The sequence below is a fragment of the Pomacea canaliculata genome, linkage group LG2 (genome assembly GCF_003073045.1).
Source record: "Pomacea canaliculata isolate SZHN2017 linkage group LG2, ASM307304v1, whole genome shotgun sequence".
Lineage (NCBI taxonomy): Eukaryota > Metazoa > Mollusca > Gastropoda > Architaenioglossa > Ampullariidae > Pomacea > Pomacea canaliculata.
In genome coordinates, this window is record NC_037591.1 from 4,333,005 (window position 1) to 4,343,762 (window position 10,758).

Here is a 10,758-nt window from a genome sequence, read left to right on the forward strand (position 1 = left end):
TTCATCAGCAACAAACAAACATGAATACAATGGCTTTTCTGTATCAGACTATTGTTCCACTTCTAATTCAGCATCAGATGGATCCCTCAGTGCCGACTCGCAATCACAGACGCAGCATCAAAGTCCAATTCCTGATCCACCACCCAGCAGGAATTACTGCCTTATATCATAATGACATAGCAGAAAATGAGTGAGATATATTAACAAACTAAACTGGACTCAAAGAACATTAACATTATACCAAAATCAGGAAAACCTGCATTTCCAGAAGAAAAATCGGCTTTTTTTCATTGCCAATAGCTCTGTATGCCATACACCGTAGAATGTCTTCTGGAAGTTAAGTTCCTGAATGTGTTTGTACTTGTGAGGATTTTCACATTTTGTAAACTGTTTTGAGTCATTCCTTTTAAACATTTTCTGATAATACGACTCCATTACTCTGTCCGAATACCTGTACTTTTCCCTGTTTTTTTTTTTTTTTAATTAATTGACGTGATTGTCTTCTACTGATCTGAAATAGTCTCTCAATTTGAATTAACTTGCTTATTCTGTTTTGATTGAGGTGAAGATCATCAGCATCTTAAATGTAAAAAGGACTTGGTTCACCTTTTTCGCAAACTTAGGTTTTTGAAATTGACTGTAGGTCAGCGCAATTTCAAAACCTTCATAATTTTGAGCAAGAAATTGTAAATAGTTTGGGAGAAGATGAGAGATTACAGGCCAGAGATTCTGAGAATAACGTATTTAGAAACAACATCAGCAACAACAAAAATAAATAAATAAAAGCTTTGCCCTGGGTACATGTAAATGAAACTTCAATGCACCATTACTATTTCTAGGCTTCGAGGCAAAATCCATGTATCACAATTTGACGGTTTTAATCTCGTTTCATGCCCATGGAGATAATGTTGATACTTACTTTATAAAAAAAGGGCTTAGTAACACAATTAGATGCTGCTCAACATTTGACTAGTATGGGCCTGTTATAAACCTTTGTTGATCAGGGAAATTTTGCATGTGCTGGGGTCATTCGTCGTTCCAGTGGGACTGGTGCCGTCTAATGGATGTGCTGTTTGGAACTGTATTTGCTATGGAATGTATTCTGACTTGTATGACATCTTTGATATTTGTCCTGCGAAATATTTACAGTAATGTTATATGAAAAATTAATTAATAATTATGCATATTTAACTTTTAACAAACTGCTCAATAGCCTTTATCATATCACCAGAGCAATACTTAATCTGAAAATTATACCTGCAAATGTCCATGCAGTCTTAGAAATAATAGAAATAATATATATAAATGTGTGTATTGGTGGCGTCTCTGATTACATCTACACTGTTATATGACAAGACTATTAGTTTTGATAACAGAAATGTACTTGGCTATGTTTGGTAGGTGTACGCAGCTGAGAAGAATGTTTTTATGCTTATTTTAACCATTATTTTCTGAGTTCTCCCTTCAGATGAATGCTGCGCAGAATACATCAGGAGACCTTTATGGTATTATATATAAAAATCTTATATTTATATTACAATATAGGGTAGTTGTATCTTTTTACCTTGATTAGCTTGCACCATAATAGAAAGTTCGAAGTCTTTAGCTGTCTTTTTACTTTGAGGGATTATTTTGCAGGATAACAAAGAGTTAAAAGTCTCAGGATGTGGGAGTCACTCTTATGATATGCGGTAGAGGGAATTTCTATTTTGTTTTGGTATTTCGCAGTGTCTGGGTCAAGGGAGTATTTGTGTGTTATTTTTGTATTAAAGTAGACCATGCCCTTAGAGACAGATTGGTTTAGTAATTATATTGATGAAAGAATATGTTTTTCTCTCGAATTATGCACAAAGAACTAAAGTACACGCGAGTGACACAATAACATAACAGCTGGAAAATCACGACAGAAACCCACGCTCGCGAAACCATTAAATTAATGATAAATACTGTTACTATGGTGTCGGGATTTGGACAGTCAACACAGCAGACTTTAGACAGTGACGAGGACTCGTATTAGTTGCAGACTGCTGCTTTTGCCAGGAAGCCAAGTTTCTTCAGCAACCAAATATACAGCGAGAGCAGAGCTCATAAACGTGAGAATTAGCAAAAGACTTCTCCGAAGAAGACCTAATAATAAAGCAAAAGAAATCCATGGTTGATGTAAGCAATAACAAGTACTTCGTTCAAGAGTAGTTAAAATCAGATAGGAGAGTGTATAAGCTTGACACAACAGTTCATGAAGCTGTGAAAAGAAAACGCGATGCAATACTAACAACGTTCTAACAGGAGAATACGAGCGTTGACCACACGTTTCACATGCGGCTCAACAGACATATTCACAACATAAAAACACCAACGAATTAATCTGACTTTAAAAATGAGTATAATATTAAGACAAAAATAATCAATAAAAATGCTTAACAACTGCATAAAAATGCACATAACAGTAATACTCCCTCTCCACAGAAACACGATGCACATCCCAGATATGTGAAGGTTACAATAAGGGCTATTGTTGTTTTTTTAGAGACTGAAGAAGGCACTAGACAAAAGTCCAAGACCAGAACAAGCAGGGTTTCGCCAGGTTATGTCATGCACTGACCACATTGCCACCATCCGTATCATCCTTGAGCAGTCTATTGAGTGGCAGTCCTCCCTCTATATAACTTTTGTGGACTTTGAGAAGGCATTCAACAGGGACGTCATCTAGAGGCTAATCCCATGGCATTCCACCTAAGGTCATAAACATCATTCAGGGGTTGTACTAAAATTCCTCCTGCCAAGTTATTCACAACGGCAAACTCACTGAGCCTATCGTAATGAAGACCGGCATAAGACAGGGTTTTATATTATCCCCAACAATTTGCTGATGGTCATAGTATGGTCACTGTATGGTTCTAAAACCTGGAGAGTGACAAACGCCATCAACAACAAGCTCCAGACCTTTACCAATCGATGCCTACGCCATATCCTGGAAATAAGATGGACTGAAAAGGTCTCCAAGAGGATCATGTGGAAAAGAACCAACCAGAATGTCACTAGCCAAAACATCACAAATGCAAATGGGGCTTGATAAAACACATCCTGCGAAAACCAGCTGACACCATTGCCAAGCATACTTGACTGGAACCCTCAGGGGAAGAGGAGAGTTGGGAGACCAAAGCAAACTTGGAAAAGAACAGCAGAGAGCGAGGAAAAGGACATCGGAACAACCTTGGTCCAACTGAGGGAGACTGCCCAAAACCAAGTCCGCTGACGATCGAGGTGTTGTTGCGACCCTATGCTCCTTGAAGAGTACCAAGGAATAAACGACGACGACGACGACGACGACAACAACAAACAACAACAACAACAACAACAACAACAACAACAAGTAGTTGAATTTGTATAGCGCTTTTTCCCCCCCCCCCCATTATAGGTAGGCTCAAAGCGCATACTAAAAAGAAAACGAAATAAACCCCACAAACATAATAAGAACGGAAAAAACAGTTATAGTCATTGTAGATGTGTTTTAGTGCCCACAACTGTTATTATTCGGATGTTTATTTTGTGGAACAATCCTAGGCACAGCTCGAACCTTGAAATGTTCAGGAGAATAGAAAAATCTTATCAGGCCTTTTCAATGATAATAAGACTCATGAAGCAAACAGTAACAATTACAATGTTAACACAGTAGCTGCAGTTATATGTTAGCTAAATAATATAGCTGCATTTCATCTGGAGAGGCATTTTGGTTAAAGCCACAGAAATGTATATTGTCTGTCAGCCACTTGTAAATGTACATAGTTGTTTTCAGTATCCTTTGGACGCCATGGTCATAGAAATATTAGATCATCTTTCGTTTCATATTTTATCTTATTATGGCAGCACACTAAGAATTCCCAGTTCACATCAAGTCTGGAGACTGATGCAGAAGATTTTTTTGTTCAGATCCGATCAAGTCAAAGGAAAAAGAGGTATCATAACTGGTGCTTGCAATTATATTGCAACTTTCTTATTTCGTGTAAAATTATTTCAACAATATGCAGCAAAAGCAAATGTCCGTAATGGTAATTTCGACCGGTATTTTTGAATATATGGATGAAATTTACAGGTTAGGTTTTTATTGCCTATGCCTACTGATATCTGCAGGTTGGTCTTCAAATAATTATATAAAAGTTGAATGTAAAATATGGTTTAGCTGCATACAGAATAAGTTTTGACTATCATTCCACATCTATAATTGTTAAACTGTAATCTATAGTCGTTAAACTTTAGTACTCAAACTATAATCTATAACTGTCAATTTATAATCAGAATTCTCACACTTTAATGTGTAACTGTCAAGCTATAATCTATAACTGTACTCGTAGCGAAGTCATGGAAACAAATCGTCTACTTCTGTGTGATAACAGTGACATTGATCTCTCTACAACTATCGCAATATTTAAGTGTTAAAATGCTCATGTTACTAACAGTTATGAAAGTAGTTCAAATGTAAACTGAGACAAAGATTTAAGTGAATAATTTTCCCCCCTCACTAAGGCCTTAAGAAATAACACACATCTTCTTTATCTTCCGCTTAAACGTTGATTTTTTATGAGAACGTGCATCATACGACGAAGACGATGAAGAAACGTTAAATGTTAATGAAAGTATCTCGACAGACTTCGCGCGACTCATTCTCCCTGGCGTCGTGTCAACTGGACTCGTGGTCACCACTAGCGATTGGACTGAGATTGCTCTGCGGACTTGTGGATGTCGTCTCCTGTCTGAAGCATCTGTGTACTGGATCAGATACTCCGGGTAGCTCTGTGCCAGGTCAAAGATGACGAAAATGGATGGCTTGGACACATCGTTCACGCACGAATCGTACAACCTCCGCCGGTCACGCACTGGTGGCTTAGTGTAAGAAGGATCACCCAGTGTGTACTGCCCCACCAGGATCCTTCCCAGAAACATGAACCGCAGGGGGTCGCCTGTGACTGGGGTGTGAACACGTGTGTAGCTGTGACTGTACTTGGCTGTGGTGGAGAAGTAAGCTCCCTTGCCCAAGGTAGTACCCACATGTTCTCCAGACCTGCGGAAGTCGAAGCTGTTGGCGCAGATGCCCATGGCCGCCTCAAGTGTCGGGGTTCCGTGAAACAAAGGACGCTCGGCCACATGTTCTGACTTTTGATCTCGAGCGGCCATGGCGCGTCTTGCACTGAAAGGGAATTTTTAAAAATCAGATTTTGACTACACAAAGACAATGCAATGAGCTCGATCTCGACCACACTGGAACTCTGTTAGACATAGGTCTACTTCAAAAAATCTTTTCTGTTGTCATTTTTATTTATTAATTATTGACAAATAGAGACCAAGTGTATGCAACGCTGACAAGAATACTCCTTCACGTATTTAGATACATTCCAGCAATATTGGAGTAAGTGAATATTGTTTATTTTCTGAATGTTTTTAAGAAAAAGGATGATATTAATGAATATGAAATATGAATATGAAATATTAATTATTGATCACTATTTATCCATTACTAATAAACGAGCACTTACACAACAAACACATCCACACACAAAACTACTCCTCTCCAACCCTACCCTACATAAACGAACAAAGAACAGCTCACATTTACAAACATGTCTACCTGCAGTATTTATCCCACAGCCCTGGGTTTTGTACACGGAATATGTGTACGGTCTGGTGCTTTCTTTCGTCCATCGTCGAGAGAAACTGTTGCTGGACGGCGATGTACTCCGCCGAGGTTTTTGACAGCTCAACGAGCTCAAAGTCCTGGAAATGATCCACGGCAGACCAGTGGTCTGGCACTGTAAGCAGGTGCTCAGGAAGATCATGAAGTAGCATGGGGTACCTGAAGAAAAACATGCATGAAGCCACGTGACTGTATTCTGTGGTGTGCTACTGCCTAATACTTTGTCAACTGGGAATCAAATGTATGTCGATCTGGCTTTATTTTGGTACACAGACTTTTCGACGCAGGACGCTTCGGAGCCGTACGTTTTGCCGACCGGACGTTTAGCCAACGTATGTTTCGTCGACGGAGGTTTCGGCGCGGGGCGTTTTGTCGACGAACATTTCAGCACTTCATTTCGGCATTTCACGCGGGACCTTTAGCCGAAGTCAAGTGTGTGACGCCCCTTAGCTGACACATTTCTCTCGCCATTGTATCAATGTATCAGTGAACTCTCTCTCACTATCCCTCCTCATGTGAACCGTTAGCTCACACATTTCTCTCGCCATTGTATCAATGTTTTTCTCAAAGCTGTTGCGCATAATCTGTGACAATCAAAGTGAACTGTCTGTGAAGTCTGTGTGTAAAATTTGTTTGAAATAAAGAATTATTGTGTAATCTAGTAGTTACTTTCATTCTTTGAGAAGTAAGTAAGCTCTCTCTCTCTCTGACATAATGCGTCGAAAAGTCTGTTGGCTAAACGTCCGGCGGCAAAACGTCCATCGGCTGAACGTCCGCACACGTTTATTTTCCCACCGTGTACATTTCGTTTTCATTTTGCAGTTGTCTTAAAAAAATTTGATTAAACTTACTCTAAGTCACCTAAAACAGCTCTTTTACAGTCTCATTTCTAATTATTTTTTTTTAAGATCATGATTATCTGTTTCACATTATTTTAAACAATTCATTAAATATAACCAGATCTTTGAAATAGCAGTATTCTTACTTGCAATGTTTTATATACTATTTAAAAAAGTAAGACATTAGAGGACAATTCTACAATATCTAACACAAAAAGAAAGATTTCAGAATTAGGAGGGATAAAACGCTTACATCTCTGGAATCTTCGATTTGTCACTGGGTACAAAGATTGGTCGTCGAATGAGTTTTGAGGATCGCTTCGTGTCCAGATTTGTTTGTTCCAGGCTCACCATGTCCACCATCAGGCGCAACTGTTCAAACTCAAAGTAGTACTTGTCCTGTCCACTGAGGTACTTCTCCTCCAGAGTGTACTGCAGGGCTCCCTAATATTTGGCACAAATATACAGTAACGTATTGACATGCAATCTTAAATGTGTATATATATATTTAGCAACTTTTTGGGTGAAAAATAACCAACTTCATTACTAATTACCAAAGTAATTACTAGGCATGTGTGCTTAATTAGAAAAACCCGAGAACAACTGCTGGTTACATGTGAGTCTGGACATTACACTTAACGATAGCACGAATTGAGCTATTGCCGAGCAAGATGTACTTAAAGATACACTCTTCACCATCTTTTATCATATTGTAACCTGCTACAGATAGACATACAAACAATCAATCGAGTCAAATGCAACAAGACAGCTAAAAGCTGGATACGAGAATTAAGATGGCGGCTACATACCGGGTAGAAGGGGGTGTATGGGCCATCACGTTCTTGCCGGTACCACACCCACTGGGTGTAGAAGTTGAGAGGAGTTCCTGGCGTTGCATCTACATATGATGGCGTTGACAGTCGTCTGAGGATAGTTGAAGGATTTATTCCTATACTTTCCACTTTAGTTAACATTACATAGAAGTCACTGAAGTCATCAGGAAACTTTGAAACAGAGAAAGGTAATTATCTGAGAAATGGTGCTGATTAGCTCTCCAGATAACCATCGCACTTGAGTAATATAAAATATAAAAATAAAAAAAATAAAAAGTTTAAAAATTGCAGAGAAACACGCATATTTGTTAAATCGCTAATGTCGAACTTTTGATTCAAATTTCTGTTTGCTTGCCTGCCTGTAGGTCAAAAGACAAAGGTTTTTGGTCTTAAGGTGTATTATTAGGAGGATCCCAAAATAATGTATCAATTTTACCTTCGATATAAAATCTCCAAGTTCACAAAATTGTTTCTCGAGTACAACACTGGCGTGGCTTTTGCGCCATTTTCCATCGTCCCCTTCAATCAGCCACAGGTATGGCAGACGATCAGGATTGTGATAATGGGAACAGTTCTCACCATTGTCACACACACCTGTCCACGTGTGTGTTTCGCAGAGATACTTGTATCTGCCAAGATCTGCATCTGTCGGCGAAAACCGCGTGAAACTTTTGTACCAACTTTGTATAAAGTTTATTTCCTACCTAACAGTGTAATTAGTAAACCAGATGAAGTGTCCTTTAGCGAGCGGCAAATGCATCGCGAGCTACTTTAGTAAAATTCCTCAATTATTGTGATGTAGATCCTAGTGCACTCGTCCTAATGATTGCAGACTATATTAGATTGCTAATTGAAATGTAGATATTGGCAAGCAAATTGTAAGCATATTATTATGTACTCAGAAAATAATTTACAATTACAAGGACCGTGGAGAGTACCTCTGTCTTGGAGCTTGTCATGATTCCTGAAGGCCCTGGGTAGGAACCTCGCCATCTCCTTCAAATAACTCAAGGTCTGGGCAGTCCCAGCCACCGGCGTTGTACTTCCCGAACACGGCTGGTTGGCTGTGAAATATAATGGTGAGCATGTGCCAGTTCAAAGGCTTTGTTTGTCAGACCGATTGAAAAAGTTAATTCATAAAGCATCCCTTTAAACTTGAGCTGCGATGAATTATATGAAAATTGTAATCTTTCTTCTGTAACTAAAGTATTATCGTCTCGATTCAAATGCTCTAAATAATCTTGTGCCAAAAGAAGTACTATGCTATTGAGAAACTGTTAAAAGAAAAAGGCACGCAAGATGGGCTTAAATCACAGATTCTAAGCTTTTGAATTAGTTTCTCTGAAAATTTCGGGCTGTATGACAAACGTGTACTTACAATGGCGTCTTAAACACAGCTTCTCGGTGGCCGCCTTCGTTTGTTGTGGAAGGACTTCCTGGTAGCTGCTCCGCGCCCGCCTTCGTTAGAGTCAGCATGGAGCTGTCGTCACAGAATATAAAGCATACGACATACAAGCTCTCCTGCAAAGATTTTATGTCTCAGTATTGTTTCCCATAAATAACCAAGCCAGTACTTAAACACATACCTAGGTGTAGGTGGTCGATAGGTTAGAAAGGAGAATATCATATTCCACTATATCTTTCACCGACTCATAATAAAAATTTATGGTCTCCTAAATTTCGCCAAACAGAGAATAATATTCTTGAACCATAAAAATCTGTCTACTTCCTGGTAGATGACTAACATATCGCGATTTCATATATCACAAACGAAGATATGTATACGATGCAAATCTCGTTAGTTGAAGCAGGCAAACAAGTAGGCAAACTTTTCAAAGCTCCTTCTATTGAATACATGCACTCGACGTAACTCGATCCCTGTGCTACAACTCAGGCCATTGAATTGAGGCCATGTGCCAGGACCATGTTTGCAAGGCAGCACAACTAATGTCACAATCGTTGCTCCTGCTTACAGCCTGACATACCAGGACGTAGATTTTTTCTCAGTTGACAAGTCAAATTACGGTAGTCTAAGTTCTCTAGGTTTTGTACAGGTAGTCTAGTCATAGTGGGGGTCTGCTAGACACACATAAACAAGGGCAATAGCTCTGATTCCTGACGATGCGTATGAATGTGTGACTGCGCACGGCACTTTATCGCGCACCGTCAAACATAGGTATACTATACTATAAGTACCTCAATCAGCTAATTTTGAGAAAACATTTAGCCTTGATTTCCAAATGCTTTATATGTTTGACACTTATTACTACACACAGTTCTAAAGATATCGAGAATGTGCTGCCACTGATATTCATTAAATTCTAAGAGGTGTAACTTTTGAAATAAACTCATTGGGTGTTGCCGACATTGTTAAATATGAAACATAAATTTTCAAATCATAGCTATATGTATTCAGTTTATTTTTAAATTATAAAATAAATTGAAGCTTATAAACTATTTCAAACGTTTAAGAGCCATGACTTCTAGAATCTAGATGATTACCATATACACAAATTACACCTGGAAAAAGAATAACTTGTGAATAACGTGTGAATTTATTCATTTTGAAACATTTATATCATCGTTTGTAAACAGAGGAATGGTTTAACTTAGAAGGCATCTTCCCGTCTGATCTCGTGCCTTCTGTTCATCATCCGGCATCGTAAGAGGTTACTAGTAGGGCTAACAACCTATAGCTCTGGTCAAAAAGAAAACATGTCTAGCATCATAGCTTACACGTAAAAGGTAAAAGTTCAGGAAACAATTCTCCCACATTTTTCAGCAATCTTTCATTCTCTAAATTATTACCATTTCGGTCTTTTTTTAGGCCTGTACAGATACTCAGAAATGAAGAACGAGGAGCAAAATTTAGAACTTCCATTGTCTTATGGCCATAAGCTCTGAAACGTGTTCGCCATTAGACAGACACTGTTAAATGTTTTCTTTAACAGATGACTGAAGTCGTCAGTTTCTCGTTATTTAAATTATCCTTATTAGCATCAGAAGCAACAATATTTAATTTAAAAAAATTAGTTTTTGTTCACTTCTTGTGTGATCATGGATAATGAATGGATTATGCATGATGGATGATGATGAATGATGATGATGTACATAATAAAATAATAATGAATTTTTGCGAACATGATCATGCTGGTTATCTCAACGTAAAACAACAAGCTGTCATAGGTGTGTCAACGAACTGATAGGAAATAGAATATAGGACACAGAGATATGCTGGCTTGTCAGAGACTAAAGATTACACATTCATTTAAATGTTATATGGAGTGTATGATGCACTGTCAAGATTAGTTGTGGCCTTTGTCCTGTGAGTGTGTCTGGCCTGCTGTCTGTCTGCCATGGGATGCCTCACCGTCGGCACGTAGCTGATGACAGGGGA

At 38.6% G+C, this 10,758-nt stretch overlaps 2 protein-coding genes across 2 annotated transcripts in view; one reads left to right on the plus strand and one right to left on the minus strand.

Annotated features, from left to right (window-relative positions):
• Positions 1 to 10,758, plus strand: part of LOC112556851 (poly [ADP-ribose] polymerase 11-like) — a 71,916-nt gene that overhangs the window by 16,543 nt on the left and 44,615 nt on the right. The gene's annotated exons all lie outside the window — the stretch shown is intronic.
• LOC112556852 (poly [ADP-ribose] polymerase 11-like) lies at positions 3,464 to 8,870 on the minus strand. The gene is made up of 7 exons (XM_025226245.1): positions 8,740 to 8,870; positions 8,300 to 8,425; positions 7,798 to 8,006; positions 7,338 to 7,532; positions 6,782 to 6,972; positions 5,624 to 5,848; positions 3,464 to 5,185 (listed from the first exon to the last, which is right to left on the minus strand). Exons 2-7 carry the CDS (start codon positions 8,352 to 8,354, stop codon positions 4,528 to 4,530), a joined length of 1,533 nt encoding a protein of 510 aa, XP_025082030.1. The 5' UTR covers positions 8,355 to 8,425; positions 8,740 to 8,870; the 3' UTR covers positions 3,464 to 4,527.

Excerpts from the sequence above, each read along its gene's own strand:
- LOC112556852 (XM_025226245.1), bottom strand. The coding sequence starts at position 8,354 with ATGGCGAGGTTCCTACCCAGGGCCTTCAGGAATCATGACAAGCTCCAA. Across the intron at positions 8,007-8,299 it reads TGACAAGCTCCAAGACAGAG|ATGCAGATCTTGGCAGATAC; the intron begins GTACTCTCCACG and ends TTTCGCCGACAG. Across the intron at positions 5,849-6,781 it reads AAATCGAAGATTCCAGAGAT|GTACCCCATGCTACTTCATG; the intron begins GTAAGCGTTTTA and ends GTTTTTCTTCAG.